The sequence below is a fragment of the Dromaius novaehollandiae genome, chromosome 4 (assembly GCF_036370855.1).
Source record: "Dromaius novaehollandiae isolate bDroNov1 chromosome 4, bDroNov1.hap1, whole genome shotgun sequence".
Classification (NCBI taxonomy): domain Eukaryota; kingdom Metazoa; phylum Chordata; class Aves; order Casuariiformes; family Dromaiidae; genus Dromaius; species Dromaius novaehollandiae.
Window position 1 is genome coordinate 48,333,781 of NC_088101.1, and position 25,866 is coordinate 48,359,646.

The 25,866-nt window shown below is 36.0% G+C and overlaps 1 protein-coding gene across 1 annotated transcript in view; it reads right to left on the reverse strand.

Moving 5' to 3' along the window:
- Nucleotides 1-1,630: 1,630 nt before the first annotated feature.
- HPGD (15-hydroxyprostaglandin dehydrogenase) overlaps nucleotides 1,631-25,866 on the reverse strand; it is a 30,018-nt gene continuing 5,782 nt past the window's right edge. The window contains exons 4-7 of the mRNA XM_026105165.2: nucleotides 13,731-13,827; nucleotides 5,725-5,801; nucleotides 3,505-3,668; nucleotides 1,631-2,549 (exon numbers count right to left, since the gene is read on the reverse strand). Of these exons, the coding sequence (XP_025960950.1) occupies nucleotides 2,411-2,549; nucleotides 3,505-3,668; nucleotides 5,725-5,801; nucleotides 13,731-13,827 (477 nt within the window). The 3' untranslated portion in view covers nucleotides 1,631-2,410. The remainder of the gene's footprint in view (nucleotides 2,550-3,504; nucleotides 3,669-5,724; nucleotides 5,802-13,730; nucleotides 13,828-25,866) is intronic.

Below are 25,866 nucleotides of genomic sequence, written 5' to 3' on the forward strand. Positions count from 1 at the left end.
CTTTCAGTGAGTTCCAGATGTCCTAATAATTTGAGATTTATCGTGGTATAAATATTTATTTGATCAAATGAGCATGCATTGCATTCTGAGACTTCCTTATCAGATCATCAGATGAAAGTTAACGCAGTCTCTGCCTTTCATGATTGCATTATATATGGCTTTTATCTGAAAACCCCTGTCTTTTTGGGTTACAAAAATAATCCAGAAGAAAAGGCCTATACATATAAGAAAGGTATGTCTTTAACTTTTTGGGTTCAGATTTTCCAGGTGTTCTGGAGTCTAACTGCATATGATTTTAATCTAGTTTTGTCTTGTGTAACTACTGATGTGCCACATAAATTGAATCCATTCTTGGAATCCCACCACTTCCCAGAATTAGAATTTTGTACTGCTGAAATACCACAGGTTAGTTATACACTGTCTAAAACTATTGGCTCTAATTAACTTTAAATTTGTTTTCTCTCAATTCTTCTTTTTTTCCGGGGGGCTTATGTAACAGTTGCTGACCTTTTATTATTTACATTCTTCAATTATGTATTCTTTTACTGACCCCTTGGAAAACTCAACCCTCCCTGTTTAACAGGTATTTGGGGGGGGGGTGGGGGGCAGCAGGGAGTAGAGATGTGCAAAAGCAATCATGGCAACAGTACGTCACCAGTGTGCATAATACAATATTCTCAGCACTATCTGAACTATGTTATTAAGAGAAACAGCTGAGTTACTGTCTAATCTAATACAGTTTCTGGTAGTTACGAGGTTTGCGTATACCATCATTATTGTTAAACCTTCTCTTGCTTATAAGCTACTTTGAAATAATACTTAACAAGGAGGGAAGCAGAGGTAGAAGACCATTAGTGTTAGGACAGACTTCTTATCTAAAGAAGTAAGCTGACTTCTTTGTTTTATGTCTTTTGCTCCATTTGGCCAAGTATTAAGAAATGTTCAAATCTCTTATATCATACTCTGATGTTAACAACATAAAAGTAGAAATGAATATGACCAAGTCAGATACTAGCTGTTCAGTCTAGGGGAAATACAGATGCTTTAAGGAAATGCTGATGTTAGCATCATGTGTGCATTCAAATTAGACTTTAAAAATATCAGTGTTAACTGAGCCAAAACTGGCGGGGGGATGAGGGGGGATGGAGAGGAGGAGGGAAAGAAAAAGAATGTTGAGTTATTCGAGGTATGTCTGCTTCTTTTCTTCTTCCCACATTCTAATTCACTCCCTGACTTCCACACAAGATAAATATTAGTGCTGTTTCTATTATTTTTAGTTACACTGCTGAAAAAACAATGCTTAAATCAGTGCAATTAAAATCAGTGCTCCTGAGGAGGGTGTCTGTTAACTTTTCCCGGCTCTCCCAGAGGTTCTTAAATCTTCTTATGCGGTGAGCCTAAATTAATTACTGTGTAAAAATTTACTTTTATCAGGCATGTAGCCCACAGAGGACCAGGGTTTGTTTCATAGATATAGCCAGGGATTGAACTGGATTCAGAAGATCCAATGGAGCTCAGAGAGTATAAAGCCTTTTTTTTTCCCCTTAGTTTCATTGCTGTTATATGCCATGTTCTGTCTACGAATAAGTATTGTGATACCAAAACGGAGGTGTACAAAACAAACAAAGCATTTTGGATTTAACTGAGATTTTAATCAATCAAGACAAGAAATCAGATTTATAGATTGAAAAAATGAGATTTAAAGATGACTAAATAGATATTTCAAGCAATGCTAAGCTCTTTATCCTTGTATATACAAAGACAGAAAATTCATATATATATATTTTATATATGTATAAAAGAAAAAATATTTTAAAAGTGTTTTATAAATAGCTGAAATCCAAGAGGAAAAAATTAGTACTTTCCTCCATGATGTGCAACATCAGTTGTATTTATAAATGGGGAAAGAGAATTTTGCCTCTTGTTATATTTTACATGTTCATATAAGGACAAAAATATTCTTGACTCCTTATAGGTATATTTGTATTCTGGAGTCCTCAACTGAATTCCTGGCATGAAGAATTCAGGATGTAAATAAGTACACCTTTATTACAGTAAGAAGAATTATACTAAGTAAATCAGGTCCACCAAAATATGCTTGGGGTATGCAGATCAGATAATTGCACAGAACTACCAAACGGAAAAATCTGACCCCCATTTTGCTTAATTAAAAACTTGCAGAGCAGTGTGTTTATTCTACTAAAAAAAAAGTAAACCCTATTATTAGTGCTTATAGAATCAAAACGAGACGATAACACCTTCCTGCATCAAATTTTCTCTTGCGTCTTTGTTATTGGGTGCAACTGTTTGAATACTGTCACTGCTCTACATTAACTTTTTTCCAAAAATTACTTTTTTTCAAAAATTATATTTAATAAAAGCAGAAAAAAATAGCATAAAACAATTAGATTTATCTCTTTGATGGTGAAAAAGGCAATTGGTTGTATTGTTGAAAATGAATCCCTTGTGATGCTGTAATCTTCATAACTTCTCCATTTAGAGTATCATCTTCAATTATTGTTATCAGTCCCTCGGCAATTAATGGTGGGCTAAAAAGAAAAAAAAGTTGTTTTTTCAGAATGGTGGTATACCAGAATATGTGAAAAGGACAAGTAAAGATACTCAGTGTAAGTATATATGCCCTGCAAATAAAATGATCTACTATTTGAAGAAATTTATTTTCAACAAAAGCAGAAGAATGATGAGTGTTTCAGGAAGGAAATTCAGTCTCCTCAGTCAGGATGTACAGTGTACAGCTGCAACTTTACAAATCATCATTTGTTTGCTCTAGTCAGTGCTAAATCCCTGTGGGCATCCAGCTGCCACTGGGCTTTCTATCAAAGTTTTCTCCATCAGGGCAATGGACAGAAGTAATCTTTACACAATCTTCTGCAGCTCTTTGCTCTTGAATTATCCCATTTCAGTAACAGGACTGACATACAAATTAGCGTGAGGAGAATTTTGTCGCATGCAATTTGTTGTGGTCAATAGGCGCAGTATAGTTGACACCTGAAAAAGGGTGGGCAGCACAACATATTTGCATGATTTCCTTTGTGCAGAAGTGTCTGAGTGGCTAATTGTTAGGGGCTAAGAAAATATTCCAGAAATATTCCAGTATATTTGTGTCTGGTTCTTACACACTTTCCTAGGTGTCTACTTTTGGCCTTTGTTGGAAAGAGGACAGTGGGCTAGGTAACTCATTGGTCTGATCTACTGTGGTCACTACTATGTTCTTATTAACTTGGTCTATTTTTGCCAGTTGTTTGATTTCTTCACTCTTTCAATTTCAAACTGTATGGAAACTCGATTCAAATGGCACTCTCTGTATCGCATAACAAGTCTGATTAAACAAATTTATGGAAGAACAGTCCACCAAGGGCTATTAAATACAATCTTTAGCCCAGGAACTTGATTTGTGCTTTACTGGGAACAGGGAATCAGCAGCAAGTGCTACTTGTTCTTCATTTACAAAGGGCAAAGAACACTACATCTAACTTTACTTACTCCATCACGCCATAGAACTGCATCATATTTTTGATCTCATCCTTATATGAATAATACTGTCCCATATTCTCTTCTTTATCTATTGACTGAAGAATTGGTGTGTTGACAAATCCTGGACAAATAGTGTTGAGTCTCACACCATAGTTCTCCATACTAGCAGCTAACTAGAAAAGAGATACAAGTTAGGCATCCACCATCATCATCTTAAACATTATTGCGAAAGTAATTTTTCAAAGATTACTTCTCATCAAGTATGTTTACATCCTTGCCTGGTTGGCAATTTTGTTGCTACTGGTTGTTTGGTTTCAACAACTAAGTTTGAAGTATGTTTTCTCTAGTAATCATACTTTTTTTTGTCCAGTATGTTTTGCTGAGAACAATTCCACTAGAAATCAAAATTCTTCTTTCCGTACAGCTGTTTTTCTAAAATTTTTGTTATCAGTGCTCTTGGTATTAACAGTATTCTAGGATAATGACATAACCCTCCTACACAAAAACACATAAAAAATATTTCCCAAATCGATGCTTCCAGTGTATAAGAACTTTATTATTTACAAAAAAAAAAAAAAAAAAAAAAAAAATCTCTGAAATCAAATTAAGACCTAGCTCTAAGGTTGTATTTACCTCCTCTACTTCAGCTGGAATAGGATTCAGTCTCTACCACTATAATAGTAATGCTAAACCTTTCCAGCTGGCCTTTTGTCCCATCAAGGGAGGGATCTATCACACAGCATTGTTGGCCTATTACACATCCATGCAGGAAAGCTGCTGTGAACTCCAGGAAATCTCTTTCTCCCAGGCAGGAATTTGGAGGGTACTGCTGCTGCTAGAGGCATCTGTAGCCCTTTCTCCATGCCATTTCTCCTTTTTTAGGGGGAACTGCTCAGGAACCTAATGAAAGCAAGCAGTATGAATTGTCTGGGGAATGGTAGGACTCGTCCTCTATGACGCTACGTGTCTGTAGCACAGGAGAGGTGGGAATGCTGGGTGAACTTTCTTAGTCGTGGCACAGAACTTATGAACTACAGCTGATATATCTGTGCCCCAGAGCAACCGTAATTGTTCAACAATAAATTCCATATATCTTAATAATTTAAAAGGATTCTTCTCTAGTGTTATGTAAATCATATGTCATTTTCATGATGTGATGGCCTGCCCTTTAGGTTTGGAGAAGAAAAGAAACCGAAGTCCTAGCCATTTTGTGTTATACCTGCCCAGTGTTAGGCTGTCTGTCTTCCCTGGTAAGTATAATGATCTTTCATGTTTGGTCCATTCTTCCTCTCCCCAACGTTCTCATGTTCCATAGAGAGACAGCATTTCCTCTCATTTTCCTGCAAGCTCTTTGTTGTTGGACTTGTAACACTTAATCATATTATGAAAAAATAAAACTAGAAAACAAGGTTTCAGGTTCATGATGTGGCTAACAGGTGATATGCGACAACTATCCATACTAATCTGCTTAAGTAAATCTTTAATTAAAAAAAAAAGTGATTGGGAGAGTAAAACATGAATTTTTATTCTGGAAATTAGACCGCAAATCTTATGTAAGCAAGCTATCTTTAAGCTGAACATGTAATTAGCCTGTTATTAATACTCTTACTAATACTTACTACTAATACTTAATTTCTAATGCACTTCAATTTATTTTCTCATACTCCTTGTGAATTTAACTATAAAATTTTGGAGTCAGAGGCTAAGGCGTACTATATGCTTGTATAACATCCAACATGTCCCATCCTGAATGTGTCATTTTGCATTTTTTAGCATATTAACTAAAAGTAAGAATAAATAATAGGCCGCATTTTTGTGCTGAACTCACTTTCTGCACACTTCAGCACCTATTCATCATAAAAAATGTCATCAGTATGACTTACAACTAAGATAACCAAAATGTTAAATGACTAGGATAGAGTTATGAAAAAAATTGTTAAAACTTGGATAAGAGTTTAGGAATTCTGGGCTCCTCCCACTGTCCTTAAATTACTTCTCAGATTCTCTCTCCCGTGATCCGTAAACCTCAGATCAATCATAAACCCACATGTGCCTTACTTATTCCATCTTTGGATACCCCTTGTGAAAGGAGGGAACATCCACTATTTCAGGCATTTTCTCTTGTTTTACAAAAATTGGTTCCAGTTGTGTGACAATAGAGAGGGAATATGAGAAACTTAGCCTGTTCCCAAGGAGCTGCTGATACTGTTTTTGAAAACACATACTTACTGCTATTGATCGTGTGAATCCAATTACACCATGCTTTGTAGCACAGTACACTGGTTGGAATGCAGCAGGCATAAGTCCTTTAAAATAAAAAGGCAGCTGAATAAAGATGTTGGGTACCCCTACTTATGATTATATTAAACACACGTGTATAAGACAATAGTGGAATAAATGATGGGTTTATAGAGATACAAAAAGATAAGCAGTTTAGTAAAAATTGGCAAAATATATTTTGTAATGTAGGCTGCAAAAAAGATATGAAATAACAGACAAAAACACAGTGCGAGGCAAAAGAAGGGTAGCTAATGAAGAGAGAATGACTTTTAAGATGAAAAGCAGGATATACGAAGTACGGCTTAAAGATGGAGCATAGGATCTGGAAGATTTTTAGATTTACTCTATGAATCTGGATATATGTAAAGTATTTTAGACAAATTTTGATTACTGACACCTTAATTCCTGATATGCATCCTAGACACCTGTAATCATTTACAATGATTCTGGAGTGTGGAGCAAGGCAAGGGAAATAACAAAATCCAGCTCAGCTACTGTGGCTGAATTAGTGTTATCTTTATAACACACCAATAAACAAAAAAGCAGTAAAGAAATAAAACGTCTTACTTAAATTCCTTCCTTAAGTTACTTCTGTGGGATAGTAACAAAACTGAGATAAAACTTTTTAGTTTTACTACTCCTAGCCCTAATGAGAGAGAGGAATGTGTGCTGCACAGCTGACTGAAGCGCAGTCAGCAAATAAAATGCCCTTGAGTGCAATATTATTATTGCTTATTTATTTGGCAAGATGCTTAGGACTAAAACAAAAAGTAGGTTACATACTCTTTTGCATAGTGGTTTTTGCTCTAAGAAATTTATGTGTATAAACAAAATAATTCAGATTTGATGCACCATCAGAGGCATTGTAAAATTTATTTTATTTGTGACATTACTCTGATATGTCATAGGTGATAGATTCCCTAATAAATGAAGTAAGGAGGTCATTTTGCAATCAGCAAATGGAAATAGCACTAAGAAGGGAATGCAGGACCTCAGTGAGGAGGGAATAGAGATGAATGGGAAAACTCTATGAATGGAATGATAAAGTGAAGCCCGCAGATAGTGAACAGAAAGAAATGAAAGCAGGCATGTGGATACTAAAGCTTTTGAAGCATGTTCTAGATCATATCTGATGGGACGAAAAGTATTTCACTGTAAGGTACCTCCTAAAGTCGTCCTGGTTCTGAAACAATAAACCAGTGAAAGGATCTTTGGAAGGAGAGAGGAAAAAGAGCTATCAACACTGGGCAATAGCATTACTACCTTCTGTGGAGGGAAAAAGGAGAAGCAAAACAAACAAAAAAACCTGCTGAGATTCTGAACCTTTATAATGGGAATGGGTGAGCATAAAATCATCATTTGCAGTAGAGAAAGAACAGATGCTTCAGAGGAAAAACAAGAGCTTCATTCTTGTAAGACTGAATTCGATGGTAACAAACTGATAAAGCAGAGATGGCAGACCATGAATATATGTATTTCTGAATGTTATGCCAACAACTTCCACTATACCATGACAATCTGGACTGAAATGGGGTGCATGGGTACTCTAATTCCATATGAAAGCTATGTCCTTGCAAACAGCAAACCCCAGGCTGTCCTAAAGTTAGAGGGAGAAATTTGTCTACGAATGTGGTATCATAAAGTCTGGATGCTGATGTTGATGCCTTAACGTTTAAATCTAATGGAATTCATTGCAATTCATATCTAAGATAACTGGGTTTTATTTCGTATTTTTAAGTGATATAATCAAGAAAGGGTGTGACTTATCTCAGTGGAGATGATGAATACACTACTCAGCTCTTAAGTACGGAATTGCCAGAAAGATTATGTATGCCAGAGATTTGTGTGGGCTCTTTGCTCTGGAATCCATTTCATCCAAAGGAAATAACTTTCTAAGAAGGCACAGAGCTCTAATTACAACCCTGACAGCTTCAGGGTTTTATCCTGGTTTAAATGCTGTAATGGTGATCCAGTGAAAACAACACTGTTGTTAGCACTGTTCAGTGGTGGGAAATGAATGACTTATCCTAGTGGCTGGTGTTCTCTGAAGTCTGTATTTATCTCTTTAGTGTGGATTAATGTGTCATGCTTCTAAATGAGAACCTGCTTTATCAAAAATATCTTCCATGGTAACTCCTCTAGATTGGGATTGCAAGCAAAGCTTAATAGTCCTCTTTTTGGTGATTTGTAACTGATGGACAGTCATCAAGCATCACCATTCTTCATGATAATTGGAAGCACTGGCATGCTATCAGTTTCCTAATTCATATTAGCAATACTATAGTACTACTCTTTTTTTTTTTTTTTTTTTTTTATGTAACACTTGAGTTGTTGTATGTCTTGTAAAGATGAAGACAATCTCAGTGAGGGTGCAGCTAAGAAACATACATAAGACAAAATTTACTGGGAAACAGAGGAGGAATTTAGAAGTTTGTTTTGTTTTGTTTTTTAACATGAATGAATGAGCTATGAAGAGCTAGTCCTTGCATCCTTCACCCAAAACAATGATAATCCCATCTCACTTTTATTCATGAGTTCAGTACCCAGTACCACAGTGCAGGAGTTTTAAGTCTGAGCCACTTCCCTGCCCCAGGGGAAACTGAACCTGGATCTGTTATCAGTCCTAAAGACTATGCTGTAAAGTATTTTTAGGTAGACTGCTGTGTGACATTGATTCTGCTCTGCTTAAATATTTATTGAACCAACGAATGAAGATGACTTCATAGCATGTCAGTTAGGGCATTCCCTGGAGAGTTAAAACATCCAGATTCTGTTTGCTGCCCCCTAATATCTCTTATGCAGAGTGGAACAGCATCAGTGAAACAGACTGGAAAACGTTAGGCACGGAGTAGAGGGCGTTCAAATGGATGATGATGTGGCGGTGTACTCCCAGGAAGTGGTAGATGCAGTCTTAAATCTCTCTGAGCAGGGGGAGGTGACTACACCTAGATTTTCTTCTTTCCGGATAAGCTGCCACATCACTGAACTGTTACGTGGAAGGGGAGAAGGACCTTCCTTCTTCTTTACTCTTGCTAAAATTTAATAAATCTAAGTATTTGCCTGAAAGATCTTCATCAGGAACTATTTGATGAAGTGCAAATGATTCCGTGATGACTGAAGGTGCTCTTTTGCTTACCAAAAACAATTCAAGTATCTGACAGCAATCCTGTGTGTCAGCAGAAGCATCTGCTCTTTTTTATTTCTCTCAGTTCATGGCAGGCTGACAAGGAGACAGCTCTTATCTTTGGTTATACTCTGGTCCCCTTGTTGTTCAGGCATCAAGATCACTCACTACCATCTCAGACATGATGTCAGGCTTCTTACTACAATTGCTTATTCATTTATCACAGTCAATAGGTTTAATTAGGTTTCACGGTCCACATGTTGAGAAACTAGTATTTGAGGTGGAGGACTGTATCAATAAGCTTGAATTTGTTGAAACCAGTATTTTCTTTCAGTCCACTGAAGAGCTTTGATGAATACAGAGTACCCACAGGTATGCTTTCCTACAGGACACTGTTGCCATCAGAGATTTGAACAAGCCTCTTTGAATCAGATTTATGAGCATTTACATGGCCTTTCCCCCGCTCCCTTTTTTTCTCCATGGCTGCACTGTTAGCCAGCTCGAGATAAATGTAGTTCTCTTTGACAGTATCTTTTAAGTTCCAGCAACTCTTTAAAAACTGTACTTCGTATTTGGTTGTGTGTGGCATAGAGAATAAAGAGCCAAAGTCTGTTTTCTACATGGCTGCTGATTTCATGTGGACTTTGGCCTCATCAGAATGCAGCCCTTCTACGCTGTGATTATGCAGAGATCAAGCTCTATTTCCAGTGATATGTTGGAGAAATATATTTACTATTAGAACATATAATACTGTATTAAAATATTTTAGTTTTTTCTCACTAATAATTGCTGTGTCTTCTGCCATCCTAAATTTTCACTTGTTGTGAAAGAGGTATTTGAAGATGGTGAAAGGTAAGTTTTGGGAGACTGACATAACCTATTTAGAAGCAAACCAAAAATATTTTACTCTCTGTATGTTGGAAAGTAATTTGCCAAAGTAATTTGTTTTCCTTTCTGTATTAGACTTGTTTAATAAAATATACTTATCAAAGCCTATTCCAAAACACAGAATAGTTACAAATAAATAACATCACAAGAGTTAGCCATATTTATTTAAATCAAATATCTTCCCAAACCACATTAAAGAAATCTCCTTTATCACCTTTAGGGAAAAGTCTGGATAAACAGTATGGAATATGCTTGCAGTGTGCTTTGAACAACCAGATATGTAACTAGAGAAATGAACTAGGGGCCTGATGGTCCTACAGAGTGATGAGAGAATTGGTTAAAGGGATTTATATCCTACCCTACCCTTAAGAATAAGGAAGGTTACAAGATCACATTCCTTATGTCAGTTTTACTCTTGGGATTTTAGTCAAACCCAAGGAAACATGGGAAGCATAGCAGAAATTTTTAGCTGCATCACTTCTAGGAAATTTTCTAAGAAGGAACTGAAGTGCCTGGGGATTAGTTTCTAAGTCTCATTCCTGTGGATTCTGCTCACCATCTTCTTTAATACATAGGGAGGAGAAGAGAAGCTCTCTCAGCGCTGAGCTCAGTCTCACAGCCATTTACATCTTTGCTCTCCTTTAACACTGTCATTGTCTTTATTCAAATGATGTTAACCATGCACTTAACTTTGTTCCTGTAATATATATATAGGGCCAGGTCCTACAGAAGTCTGCTTGCTTTGAGGAGTACCTTAAGCACTTCCTTTGGCTGAAGCTGTCTAGAGGAGGAGGACAAACTGACTGCTTGTGGAACCTGACTGACAAGTTGAGTACAATCAAACCACTGATACAGCTACACAAAGCAAGGTTTCTAGATACACTACACATTGAGCAACCCCTCATAAAAAACTGGCATGATCTTATACTAAATATTTTGCCAGTTTTTAAGCCCTCTATAAATATTTTGATTTTTCTTATCATCTGCCAGAATCTGGACATATACAAATTCTGTTTTACAGAGTATCTTCCTGAAAGTGTGAAAGCTATCAAAACAAATGTATACACACACATGAATCCAGCAGCAAAACTTTCCTCTCCCCCTGTATTTGCTAAAAGTACATAGGCAGCAGCCACTAAAAGATAAGACAGAATGCTACATATAATCATCAAATAATATCAGAGTTTAAATTTAGTATTTTTGCTTTTTCTGTTGTTTGGTATATAACTACTTATCTGTTAAAATTAAAATTAATTTGAGTAGCTTCCTACAGAAAGAATTTTACCACATTTTACTCTTTAAATTGTAAGTGGAGTTTTTTATAATGCATTCAAAAACCTGCAACCATTGGCATTCTCTTTTATGGGGGCAGTTTGGCAGGAAAACCCATATTGCCCATTCTCTCAGAGATGTAGTGGTATTAATTCCTATTGATATGAATGCACAACTCCCATAAAAGTAAGCAAGTTTTATAGCTTTGAGAGGGTTAGGAGTTGTGTTTGCTGCATGGGCCTACACGTTTCACTCCATTTCTAATTTAGTCCTGTCTTGTAGAGGCCTTTTTAGGAAAGGCAGAATCAATACTAGAAAAATGGTGAATACACTGGTTTTCATCTAGCTAAACACTTTGAACATGCACATCACAGGAAGCACTTAGGTAGCTCTATGGGTATTCTTTGAAATGTCAAACAGCAAGGCAGATCACTGGCAAAAATCCCATGGTAAAAAATGGAAACTAATTAGTATGTAAAGCAAATATTATTGAATGTTACGTAAGCACTGAATGTTACTCTTCTTACTGCTCAACGAGACACATAAATACTTGCTATCTGCAGAACACATCTGGTAAAATCTTGCAGAGAACTGGGGTGAAAGGGATCAAAACCACTCAAAAGTTTAATGATCAACAGAAGCTACCTCTGAGAAAAGAAAACAATTGAAGGGAATGTTAAACATGTCAATGGCAGTTCGAGTTTTATCTATGCAGTGAACTGCAGGACTTAGACCTTTAGGCAGTAAAGGAGAATTAGAGTCACAAAGCACAAATAATAATACATAAATAAACTATAAAAATTAGTCCAGGTCAGCTTTTATAATGTGGTTTTCCTTATGACCTTGGAAGCAATTGCTAAATACAAGCCATGTAAGAGCAAACAAAGCAAAGAACACTTCGTTTTTGACAGAGATAGCCACAATCATTAGAGCTCAATACTCACATTAGAAAGTAAGTAAATAAATGCAAACTTTGATTGAATAATTAAGATGACACTTATAAGCTCTTATCAAACCGAGGAAAGCCAAGCTGTTAGATCTTAAAAGCAAAATAATTTGTATTCATTTCAGACTGATTATAAAAGGAATGAAATTGCTACCTTTGCCCTTTTTTAAGCACTCCATGGGCATCAGCATTTTTGTGAAAATGTTTAATCTTTTACTTGTGTTGGTGAAGTGTTGTACTGCAATAGCAATTTCCTTCTAGTTAATTTGGTTTGAATACAATGTCTGTCTGAGCCATTGGAGATAAGCTTGCTGGCTTCAGTAGGCGATGTGTTAGGCAGCATTGAAAAGACTGACTTAAAGTTACATAGAGACTTTTAATAAATGCCCACCTGTGTGAGGTAAGTGTATGTATTAAGCCAGATACTCTTAAACAAAGATATTTACCTGATTTATGTCAATAGGGTGAACTGGTTTTCTCATCACAAATTCCCTGGTATACAGGAGAATTTAACAGTATTCAGAACATTGACACCCATCCTGCACTAATCCCCATCCACAGTCAGGAACTATGGCTACTGCTGTCTTACCAGCTTTACACTGTTAAAACAGAGAGGGCTCCCCCTGAATAAAGTGACTATCATATCGTATTCAGCACAGATGCTGAAGAAAGCATTGACATTACAAGAATAAGCCAGTATAGATATTATTTTTCCCAGACTCTATGACAGTATCAAGAGAGAATAAGTAGGAGATAGTGCAAGCATTTCCCCACAAATGTTTGGAGGAATGGTATCGTTCTTATTGCCCATTTCCCCTTCAGTCGGACTTTTTCACTCTGAACACAGTCATTGCAACTCAATGTTTCTACAGAAAAGGATGAAGAAGGGTCCCCTGCAACTGAGCAGCACTTACCCGGACTAACTCAGAAACCATATAACTAGTTTTGTACTGATTACTTCTCTGTGTTACAACTGTATTTCAATTTATGAGCACAAAATATGTTAACTTAAGCTCAATGAAATAAGAATGCTGATACTATGGCTTGAGCAGAAGTGGCTCACACCTGACAGGGCTTGAAGCATTGACAGAGCGCATGTGATAACCTTCATTAACAAAGCAGATACAGTCTAATCTTAAATATTCCTAGAGCTGGGCTCCTACGGAGTTGAGTAGGGAGGACCTGCTGCTGCTTCCTCTCTTTCTGTGAAAAGATTATCTGATTTTTCCATATTTGGTGCCTGATAAATATAATACCAAAAATAACCAATTTTAAAGAAACCCTGAATTCAAATTAGGTCTATACATTGGATTATATTGCTTACACACAGTATAGTGTACACATTGTTTTAATTCAGCAATTCTACTGAATAGTGTTGAATAAGTGTAATGACTTGAGGCTGGTTAGGTTTTTTTCAGGTTTCCATACTGCCATATATTGAGCAAAACCTATCTGATAAAGTTTTTACATCATGCTCAAAATTATTAAATAAAGACTTATAGTTTAGGGAAATTACTGAATTCTTCTTTGAACTGTGGGGAAAAAAGCAAAGGAAAACTATGGTCCTTTGTTATTACTTCTGTTGCTATAATGAAAGCTAGCTCATAATGGGAAAAAAAGAAGAGTCATAAGAAAGAAGAAAAATATGACTGATCAATATGACCCATTTATTTTAGAAACAAAACAGTGACTAGCAATTATTTAGATTAAAAAAAAAAATCTCACCTGCCAAGGATGAGATATTAATGATTACTCCACCATCACCTCCATTTCCTTTTCTCATGTATTCTAGGCCAAGGTAGGTTCCTCTAATCACAGATGTCTGGTATACGGAAAAAAGGCATATTCAAAATATGTCTCCAGTAGCTCCTAAAAACTGAATCTTGCTTTAATTGTGATACACAGAGCTTGTATTGCTTTAGCAGTGATCTTTTACTCTGAAGATTATAAACAAATAAGATATTCCACAGTAACACAATTCATAGTAACTATAGAAGCAGAATTGCAGTGGATAGAAATAATAGCAGGTTGGTTATTTTTTTTATTCACGTATGAATAATCAAACTAAAATGTTACAACCAGAAACAGTGTGAAGCAAATGAAATATAGAATAAGTAAATAATTTATAGACCAAACAAATGTTTTGTCTGACGATATGGGTGGTGGATGAACTGATCCAAATCTCAATATTTTTATTGTCTAAGCACAGCCAAACTTCTCTACAGTGTATAAAATATAACTGAAATGTACTGAATCTGAAGATATCAGTAACACATATAACTCCACTTAGCTGGGGACATAAGAAACCTCCATGTTTTAGGATTAAGTTATGTGATATATTTCTGCTCCCAGGGTATTTAAAATATGTATTCTTTTCTGACTAACATTACTGGAGTATTACGGTTCCTCTCAGAAGAAGGTTAACCCGAACTGACAAATAAAGAAAAGGTAAAAAAAGCATTTGAAGAGATGTGAAAGATGGTGTTAGCATAATATTAGCTGCAGCTTGTGTAAGAACTTTTGTTATTGTTTTTTCAGAAAAGATTTTCAGGAAGAAATTTTTTTCTGAGACTCGTATAATCGTGATTCCTTAAGATCTCTTTTTGAACCCAACTACAGTCAGAACTTTTGCTGGGATTCATCCCACCAAACTTCAGACATTTAAGCTGAGATTCCTATGTGTAGGCAAAGCCTGTAGTTATTGGCCTCCTAAACAAACCAAGAGGAAGAGTCTCTCCCAGAGAGTGAGTCCCTTTACTAGTCAATTTAATGAGTGCTAATAGAAAGGTAACAGAAGATGGCCCTAGTGCAAGAGCTACTAACTTGTGTAATATTGCAGTACTACTGCATTAGTGATAGGTTTCACAACTATTTACTGCTTTTATTAGATTTCCCCATAATCAATTCACATTTGATTTACAATTTCTACTTAAAATGAACATATAAATTGAATCACTTCTATATTTCCACAAATATTACTTTACTTTTTAAACTAGAACTCCATATATATTTTATTAGTGTCTAGTGATATTGGACCCAACTAAAATCAAGACGTTCAAGAGATGAAGTGGCCCTACAAATCTTTCCACCTCTGCACGTAATTCCCTGAGAGCGCTGAGGGAAGGTTTACAGAATTGTGAATCACAGAGATGAAAATCTCCCAAAGTAACACAAACACACGGTAACACACGTGCACATGGCTAACACCCTAATGGCGTGGCTAGCTGTGCTGGAAAGGAAGAGCTCTTAAAAATCAGAACATTAAGCATTCTTCTACTGTTATCTAAATTCCAAAACCAAGGTTGGAATAATTTTAAGATAGGTATTTTTTCATTTTCATTAGCTGATATTTTTAGATATACATGTTGTAAAATTTAACGTGAAACCCCTAATTCAAGTTCTGTCACCCTTCTTCAAGAATTATTCTTGATTTTAATGGGAATCAGATTTGGGAGACTGTGTATCTTGCTTTCTTAACATTGCTTTATTCAGTGCCCAAGTAACACGAAGTTAAATTACCCATTGTCAGAGATAAAACAGCTTCAGACTTCATCCCCAAATTTGCTTTGGAATTTTGATACTGAATTCAGTTTTTTTGCTTTTCTACAGTTTCATTATTTTCTGCTTTATTTTCCATATTCCTGCTGTATTATGGTATAATGTAAACATAACAAAATATTAGTATTTCAAAATTCTGAAATGATATTTTAAACTTTTCTTAAACAAAAAATTCCCATTGAAAAGATTTTTTGTTTTATGTTTTTCTTCTGGGGAGTTCTGTCATAAGTTATGTGCTTTTAAAAAAGTTTTGATTAATACCAAAAGAACGTTATTGATTAAATGATTTAACAGAAACATTCCAAAAAACTGTCTCCAGTGGCTTTACAAAATCCTGAATTATACTGGATTCCTCTCTCACATCCTGTAAAGTAGTAGAGTCATTAAAATGTAATGTCTAGAACTGTTTAATGTTGCTTGTTGCATATAAATTTCAAAATTTTTACTGGAAAACAAGATCATTAATGCCCACTAGTGTTGCTGTAAGGTACATTTATTCTGAAGATAAACCCATTGGCAGCTCAGCTGAAGTTAGACTTGGAATTAAGGGTGGTTGGGTTGTGGGATTTTTAGTTAGTTTGTTTTTGTTTTTTTTTTTACATGTGACAGGTTGTGACAGGTGACAAGACATTTTAGAAAGGAAGGGGTTAATGAAGAGCTATGAATAGCAGCTGCGGGTCCTATGATGCCCTGGAGCAGTGGCTCAGCCTGCTGTATAGACAAAGAGAATTCCACTTAGGATTAGAGGAAATAAATCAGTGGCAGAAGGAAGCAGCTTGGGGTTCCCAGAGGATTTTTCTCTTCCTCCAGCTATCTAAATCAAAGCGATAATAGAGCTAGATGAGTCTTTGGCCAAACCACGATTGTAAGACAAGGAAAAGTGGGTAGCTTGACTCTTCTATCAAAACTACAGTGCTGTTCCTTTTTCTCTCTAGACCACATTAATTCCATTAGTGTTTCTTCAAGGAGTTTGGGGCAGTATTCTGCTTTATGTAGGTTTTGCAAGAAGCTGTCTTCTGAATTAAGGCTGACTTTCATTCCATTAGTGCTCTTACACTTGCTGTCATCTTTAGGCAAAACTTCTCCACAAGTGTGGCTCGTCTGGGGTAACCTGGCTACTTCTGATGTTTGGGCGGATAACATGAAGAATTACTCTGGAGATAAACCCTGCACAGGATATGCAGGGTGACAGGAACCTGGCTGTCTGCAGACCTATGAGGTGGGACTCAGGATGAAGGGTATTTTTGACAGGTCTTCCTCTGTCTTGCCAAAATTCCTCGAATCCAGGAAAGAAAGTTCTCTCAATAGTCCTCTAAAGAACAACAGTATCTGAACTTACTGTAGTACAAGTCATACAAGATGTACTACTTTTAAGTCTTAATACCACTTTCCAGTACAGCCTGTGGATCCAGCTGAGATAAACTGAAGTAGGCTGGGTGCCAAACAGAAATGAGAAAGAGGTTTTTCAAGGAAATGCATATACTTTCAAGAACAATAGCATTTTTTTTGTTTTTGTTATGAAATCCATCTTTGCAAGTGCGTAAATTAAGCCTGAGGCCTTCTCTCACATGAAATATGAGTCTGAATTCCTATCTGCTAGTGTCAGACAGAATATTCTGGTTGAATTCCAGAAGAAATCTTCTCAGCTCTTATTTCACTATACCATAAAAATGCATGATAGAAAGTAAGACAGCCAAAGAATGATGAGTTTTGCAGCCCAGAAAAATATGAGCAACATGTCTTTCAGTAAACTTCTGAAGGAGTGACAAAAGTGGGAATGTGTTGGGGGTGAAACCAAAGGTGTCTTCAGGTTGGATAATTCTTTGCGTATACTTTTGAGAATAGTAGCTTAATCCTATGCTCTTAACAAATGCTAATTCATAGTTTATCTTTTGCAATTAGCAATTTTGGGGAAGTCAACATTTAAAATTTTCTAATTTTAAAAAAGTCTGAGTCTTCTTTTATGGCAAAGGATGCTGCAAGAATAACTTTGTACAAGAAAGCATGTTGCCTTTCAGGAGAGACTTTTTACAGTTACTTTATTTACAACTGCATTCAGCTGCATGAATGTTCTCCATAAAAACGTCAAGAACAAAGAGTAGGAAAGCAGTCAAACATGCAATTAAATGCAGGTGAAATGAAAAATTTGGAAAGCTGACTCTAACCTAGCTTTTTGCTCATGGCTACTGAAGACTGGTATTAGAATCTGAAACTAGTCTAAATGGTTGTTACCCTAGCTGTCAAAAAACCTGTGATCTTAGTGCTACTGATGTCTGTTTTCTTATCAAAATACAATGTTTTACTATTGAAAATAATAAGGACAGCTTGTTAACGTGCATTAAAGATCTGAGTATGCTCCCAGGAACGCCAGTCTCACTATAACTGCCAGTAGAAAGTTTAGACTTCCTTCCAGTGAAGTTATAATGGTGAACATGGGAACATTTCCTAGTATTAGCTTCCCCAAGTTACAGATCCGGATTAGAGGAAATAAGACATTCTGGAGCACCATACAGTAATAAAAACAAACCCCTATATCCCACTGCATAGTACAAGTTTGTAAAGTAGTTGTGCAAATATTCAAAACATTTTCGGTTGCTCTTGGAATCGTCCTGTCAACAACCAGTGATTCTATTTAACATATTGATTGGCAATTTAGGTATCAGAGTCAAAATCAAAAACAAAAGTTATAAAATCTGAGCTTCTCATCGTTTCTATGCCTCCTACAGCTGCATTGTTTTAATTGTATTGTCTCCACAAAAACATATATTGAAACTGACTCTAATAAGACTCTAAGTCTTCAATAAAGACCTAATGCAGTTTGTTCTGGCTTTAGCAACCTATCTAGTCAGTGCTGTATAATGTTCTTGTATTCTAACATGCCACCTGTAGTTCAGTTTTACATACCTTGTGTCTATCATTGTAACATTCTTAGCTTGATCTATAAATGAAAAAATGCATATCCTTTAGCAGAGATGACTTCCAAAACATCATTAGTCATTGTCCTTTGCAAATTACAATTGCTTTTGAATAATTTAGTATGCAGTGCTTCTTCTCTTGTGTTTCAAGACAAGTGTTTTAATTACCATAGTTTCCTATAGTCATTTAATAAAGTTTCCCCTACCACCTCCAGAGGTTTGATACCTCTGCTTTCTCCTTAGGAATGCTGCTATTCTATGCTGAGGAATTATGTCTGCATTCAGTGCTGGAGAGGACTAGTCTGTTGTTGCCAAAGTGATAAGGCACTATGCATTCCTTTGAGAGGACAAAATGGTAATCACTAATCTGTCCTGACATTTTGCATAGGTTTCGAAGTTAAACAATTCTAGGCCTATATGCCACAGACACTGAACAAAAAGAAAGAAAGAGCAATGGATTTGCAGTTTCATAAAGCATTCCAGCACAGGGCTGGAATCTGACCCAAGATCATTTGACTTTCATATTGTGATGTTGCAGATAGATGACTATCTGGAAGGAAACATTTTGAAGTACTTTGAGCTATTCATAAACTACCCAGGACACACTTTAAAAGTCTGACACCAAGTCCTGCTAGTGAGATCTCTGGAAAATTTTAGCATTTCGCTGTTGGTCAGAGAGGTGGGACTGATCTTGTCATTAACACAGACTTCCTAGGAAGCAGACAGGTTGCAGCAAGTGTGCAAGGCCATTGGCATTCCTATGTATAGACTGGTTTACTTACTCTGTTAAATCAATTTTCAGGCTGTATTTTCCAGCCCAAACTATGGAAACCAAGAAGCTTAGCAAGGGAGAGGTGGAAAGAAGGAAGGAATGTATAGTAGGATTTGATCGTTTGCTAGAGATCAGTAGCTCTTGTACAGTATAGGAGTGAAATACTATGCTTTAGTATCTACTGTGCAGTTTTCCTTACTTTTTTCCCTACGTGTTCCTCAAGGACCTAGGATTAGTATTGCAATTTGGGTAGCTGGGCTTAATTATTTTTCTTCGGTCAGAGAAATTTACCTCTCATTGTACTTCAACATCAGTTACTGTAAACATGCATTAGAAGCTGTAAGCTAAGATCATCATTGGCTTACCACGAAATTAAGGTAAATCTGCATGCTTCATTATGCAATGTGAATAGCAGAAATTATTATATTTAGGCCTTACAGGCTTCTTTATCCACTTAGGGGGTTGATCCTTATGCCATTGATTTCAAGATAAGTGGTGCTTCTCACTTTTCAGTGGCCATGTCTCTACCTAGGCACTTGGTCCACTTTCTGACATTGAATTATTCTGAAGGAATAAGCAACTAAGACATTGAACAGCAGAGCTGGTGTATTTCTGGATACCTGAGAATGCAAGCTTGCTAAACTGGTTGCCTATGCCATTTAATCTTCTACAGATAGCACTGTGTTTTGTTTTGTTTTGTGTTGTTATTTTAAAGGCTCCACTTTTAGCAGTTGTGTTGGCAGCATTAAGAAACAGTGCTTGGCATCATTGCCTCTGTCTATACTGTGGGACCTGATGGTACTTCCCAGCTGCTGGATCCAGGTATGTGTCCTAGCCACATTATTTTGGCATGAAAGCCAGGTTCTTGTCATCTGTCCTGGCACACAGGGAAAGGAAAGGCAGGTGTATGGACCAGAAGGCGGCTGTACCATACTCCAAAGAGATCCCTGTCTGGCTTTTCACAGTCGGCCATCCTTGTCTTCGGTAGTATTAAGTCTTTATCCCTAAATAAAAGAAATGAATCATTTCTGAAGTTTGCCTAAGTAGCCTGTTGAAACAGTACTGATAAATATTTCCTTATTGTTGAACAAACCAATTGGATTTCCAAGGTTTGGTAGTTGTTGGAAGTATTTTTCAGCTATGAGCTATACTGAACTATGCAAGGTATTCATGTTTCTTCCAATGTACGTTCTCATTTGCACATGACATTTTTAATACACCCTTCTTTACCAGCTCCTTATGACCCAGGAAATGAGCAACACAGAGTAAGCAAATGGAGTAAGACAGCTATCATTTCTTACGCTATTTATCACAGCAAATGCTAGCTGAGTACATAGATCTTTGAGGATGTAAATTCTCAAAATTGGCTAATATTCCATCATTTCCCTAAATGTCTCCTTGTGAATATCCTCAAAGACCGTCTAGATGTTAAAAAATCTTTTCTCGGGAAATGTTTACCCCTCTACCCATTCTTTCACAATATATCTGAAAAAAAAAGCAGTTTGTCATGAATGCTTTAGTCTCAAATTCACTGCCTAAGCTTAAATTTTTGTGTCTGATGTGTTGCACAAGTCCCTTTCCCCGCCTTGCCCAATAACTGGAGTAATGTGAGTTCTCTCAATTGTTCAACTTACTTAGGTTCTGCTTTTATTTTTTGGACAGTTGAATTGGGCTTCATTCATCTTCATTTTAGATTTGTTAAAACAAACGCAAGGAAAATACAGTAGTCTGATCACTCAGACATCTGCACAATAATGCTATGCTTTCTAGCTACTTTCCCATCTTCTGATTTACTGATGCCTGTTCTGACATCAGTAATGTTTCCTACAATATTGTCGGTCCCTGGTAGTATGTCGTCTTCTTTACGTATTCTTATCGATCCTCTTGAGCTCCGAAGTGTTCCGTTTCCCTGCATCTTTAAAAAGGCCACCACTGCACTTATGTTTCCTTTTTTCCCACCCTCCCAATGGAATTCATTTTAGACAGAACACTCCAAGGTTGAAGGTTTACTTTTTCTGTTCCTTGACTGTAACAGCTTTACTATTTATCAATAAACAGATCTCACCTTAAATTACTTACGTATTGGTGTAACAGATGCACTAAATAGTATGCTATCAACTAGTGCTTCTTAGCTACAGTATTTTCAATACAGTACTTTCAGCTGAAGAACACAAGACAGCTGAGGAAAGTATTTCATTTTTCTGTAGCTCAGGTATCAAAAACTGAATAGACACTGTTGCATTCTTCTCTCTGCAGCACAAATCTAAGGATTTGGCAGGGCCAAGCCCAGAAGGAGGCAGACTTCACTTCAGAAATTGACTATTCTGAATTCACAGGAATTTGCTACCCTTGTTGTTTGCATAAATAAATCATTCAAACCAATGAAAAAATTCAAAACACTTAATTGCTGGGTACTGCCACATTTTGCCTAGTAAGGATGAGATGGTCACAGGCCTGAACAAATTTTATACATATATTTGAAGTTTGCTTCTCTCTGACTGACTTCAGGCATTTGGTGTTTTTGCTGATGAGCCTTTGGCCTTTATTTTTTTTGGGGGGGGGGGGGTGGGGTTGGGGCTATCATTAAAATGCAGAGAAGAGATTGAAGAAGAATAAGAACTCCACTAGATATTTTATTTTAGAAACCAGCCCTTCTGAATCCTGAAAGAGGTAGGGTGTCAGCTTTCTTACTTTTTGCCATTTCTATCTAAACACCCGTTTTTTTCTATTTTTACTAAGATTGAAGAATGTTGGGAAAAAATAGACACATCATACTTGGTGTAAAAATGAAATAATTTTCTGACATGGTTTTCAGAAGAATTTGTTATTACAATACAATAACATTATATGTCTTGTTGGTCATATAAGACTAAGCAAAGTAGTAATAGAAAAGAGAACCAATTCTTCTCCCCCCAAAATAGATAAACAAGTTAGTATTAGATATGCATAACAAATAAAAAGGCATCTCCCTACATATTAATGAATGGTTACTGTTTTTCTAGCAGAATGCTTTCAAGATTTTTGGAGGCTTATGAATTTGATCTTTCTGGACTAAATTTGTGTATCAGTATACATACATAATATTTTGAGGTTAGGGCTAGATATTTATTCAAAGATAATGTCAACCAGCCTTAAGATATATCGTGGACAGACAAAACTTCTCATTGGACAATCCAATTTAGCAATACTATTTATACAGCACATATTTTGATAGTTGTATTGTTGTGCTGTACTGTAGTTTTAACAGTTGTACTGTACTTCTCCCAAAGGCTAAATCAAAATTATCCCCTTTTTTGCTAAAACTAAACCTTCATTTTTTATAGAGGTACACACTTAGATTCTGAAATAAATTAGATGGATCTGTGATGCTAAGCAGAGCAACACTTAAATAACTGGATCCTGTATGATGGATTTTGTGGCATCCCCAAGTTATAGCCTACACTTGAAAGTTTTGCCAGAATAAAGATATTAGTTAAAGTGTGAAAAATCATCACCTAAATGGAACGTAATTGTGATTTTGCTGTCAAATTCTTGCATGAATCTAGTTAGTTCCATTTAGGGAATCAGTATATCTACAAAATATTTTTTTTTTGGCATAAGAAAACAATAAGATAGCCAAAATGTTATGTAAAGTGCTTCTGCACTTTTAATTCCAGTAATATTTAGAAAGGTAAGCATATGTAACAGAAGTACTGTTACATTTTAACTCTATAACATGACTTATCTCTGTCTTCAGAAATCTCCAATTCAAGCATGAAAAAGGGATATCCAAGTAAATTTTTGGATTCACTTAGTATAAAATGTTCTAAATGTATTTGTAAAGAGGCAAGATATTGTAGTTATAGCGGCCACTCTCTGTTCCAGGAAGCCTACATCATCAACATAAGATAAAATTAAGGAAGCAAATTTTTTATGTTCAAGGCCAATTGAAATCCAGCTTCCTTTTTTTTTTTTTTTTTTTTTTTGAGATTTCATGAAAGAAAGATTACAAAAATTTCTGGACTTCTTAAGCATAAGTTCTTGTGAAGTTGAATGTCAGAAACACTGTTCTTGTCATACTAGAGGGGCTGTAGATACAACTCGATCAAAACATGTGTCGTGTTCATGCTGTTGTGTGTGTGTGTGCGCGCGCACGTATGTGGATTGTTGAAATTAAACCAGTAATATCCACTTAAAAAAACAGAATTCCTAAATAGTTGCCAAGGTCTTTATATATCATAATAACAAGAGTTTACATCTGTACAGGAATCAGCAATTGAACAAATCATTGATCAAGGTGGTATTTACCAGGCAGCACTATCACCTTTGGAGGTTTGTGGTGAGGAAGGGATGGCACTGCTGGTATACTTAACTAAAAAGTTAATATAAATATTAATGAAGTAATGAAAAGGTAGATATTGTGCTGCAAACAATATAGCTAAATTGCAGAATGTGTTGCTACAGGAATCTCTTTTCAGTGTTTGCTACTCTTTTCTTTTTTTTCTCCTTTTCCTCTATCTTTATCAACCTGTCTTTTCTCCTCCTCAGGCATTTGTAATAGATACGAGTAGGAACTGTGTTTTATTCCTGCTTTTTCCTTCTAAATTATGTCCCACTCTTCATTCACTTTTTCATTTCTGTTACTCACAGTTTCTCAAGAAACACTCTTGGGGAACTTCCTTGCACTCCTTTAAAAATAGTTCCTGAAGACCAACCGGTTCTGTGGACTGTTGTAGCCATAAAGAACACACCCCATATGTGTTTGTTCTGATTTATCTTGCTCTGTACTGCTCTACTTTTGTACTTTGTACTTTAAACTGGGGCAGGGAATATTTGTGGTATCAGTATATAAATAATATCACTAAGACGAAGAATGGCATGCAGAGTTGTCTCTTTTTTAACTAGAAAATGCTTGCATCTCATGTATCAAAATGTGTGGCTGCAGAACTTATTCCTATTCTTAGAGATAATACAAAGAGTATCTATATGTCCTACTCTGGGGATACAGAAACATTTTTAAAATTACATACTTCATACATATTTTGTTCCTTTCTCTACAAGAAGCAAAAAATATTTTATGGGACTGACCAGTACAACATATTTTATGTAGCAAATGTTATTGTTCCATTGTTAATTAGCAGGAAGCATAAAATGTTTATATACTGGTTCATGGAAATTACTATAACTAGAAAGAAATACCCTATGGAAAGAAGCTAGGTAACCAACTCATCCAATTATATGCAGTAAAAAAATATTCAAATTAAAAGATAAGCAAAGGTATTTAGATACTAGAGTGTCCTTGATTTAACCCACATGGCTATTCTTGTTCATCCTATATATGCTCATTCCACAGCTACCTGCATGAATTGATGTATTTATTCAACTTTCAACTATGAATTGAGTCATTAGTACAGTTAAGGTGGTCTCACCTATACAATATTGTACGGATTATTATTTATGGTAATATCTTCCCCTTTTTATTTTTAGGGGCAGTACCTCAATAGCTATGCACATAGACTTCGAAGATCTGGATTCTAGTTTTTCTGTTACCTGAGATGGTTCAAACTCACACCTGTGTCCTGGTGCCCAATTACTGGCAATAAGACAAAAAGAATAGGAGAAGGAAGTTTTCAATGCCTCCTGTTTGAAGCTCTTGGCATTTAAAAATTGCTTGGGCATGACTCTGTAAGTTAGGATATTTACCTGGGGATGAAATATCTTCAAGACTTGCTGATCAGCAATGTCTTCATTCTTTGAGCTAAATTTATAAGTGAATCTCAGACAAATATTTCTCACATGGACCCCAGTTTTTCCAGTTGTGCCTAACTATCTGTGCTTGCAAATTTGAAAGGTGGATAGCTAACTACAATAACTTGCATTCTAAATTAACTTCAGGCACAGAAATAAAGAGGAAAAAAACATTAGGAACACAAAGTTGTCTTTCAAATTCAAGTTATCTGTGGCAATACGTATTCAAATTGCATGGTGTCATACCTCTGTCAGTTCACAAAGTGAAACATCCTGATGTTTAATTTGCGAGAATATTTATGAAATGAAAGATGGATGAACAAACATGTATAACTAAATCTTAATGAAGATGTAAAAGAAAGGCAAAGGAAAATGAACAAGTATGTTCCTCTTATTACAGGACTCTTAACCTGTGGTCTCAGTTTAGTCCCTTCCAAGAGCAAACTAGATCTTGGATAGACTTGGAAGATCAAGAAAAAGTGTTATTAAATCTATGTTTTTTTTATATATAGTTTTCCAATTAATTTTCTATAACTTGTCTCACATACAGCCTGTGTTACTTGTTCTGTTTTTTCTGTTTTTTGTTTGTTTTCATGGACACGCTGCAATTCAAAGACTTTCATCGCAAAGGACTTTGTTTTTACAGGTTTGGACTTCAATGAAGCTGACAGTACCTTTCAAATTTGAATGAAAAATATTATTGAAATGAAAGTTACAGAAATACTTCAGTTAGGACACAATTTATTTCCTATTTTAAGTGCAGAGAATGTTCTTCAGAAATCTTACTTCAGGATCCATATAGCTCCTGTTGATACCCAAGCTAGCCTACAGATGCATTTGTATTGCTGATATTGTCAACTGTGTAGGGTAGTCCCTGATTAAGAATTAT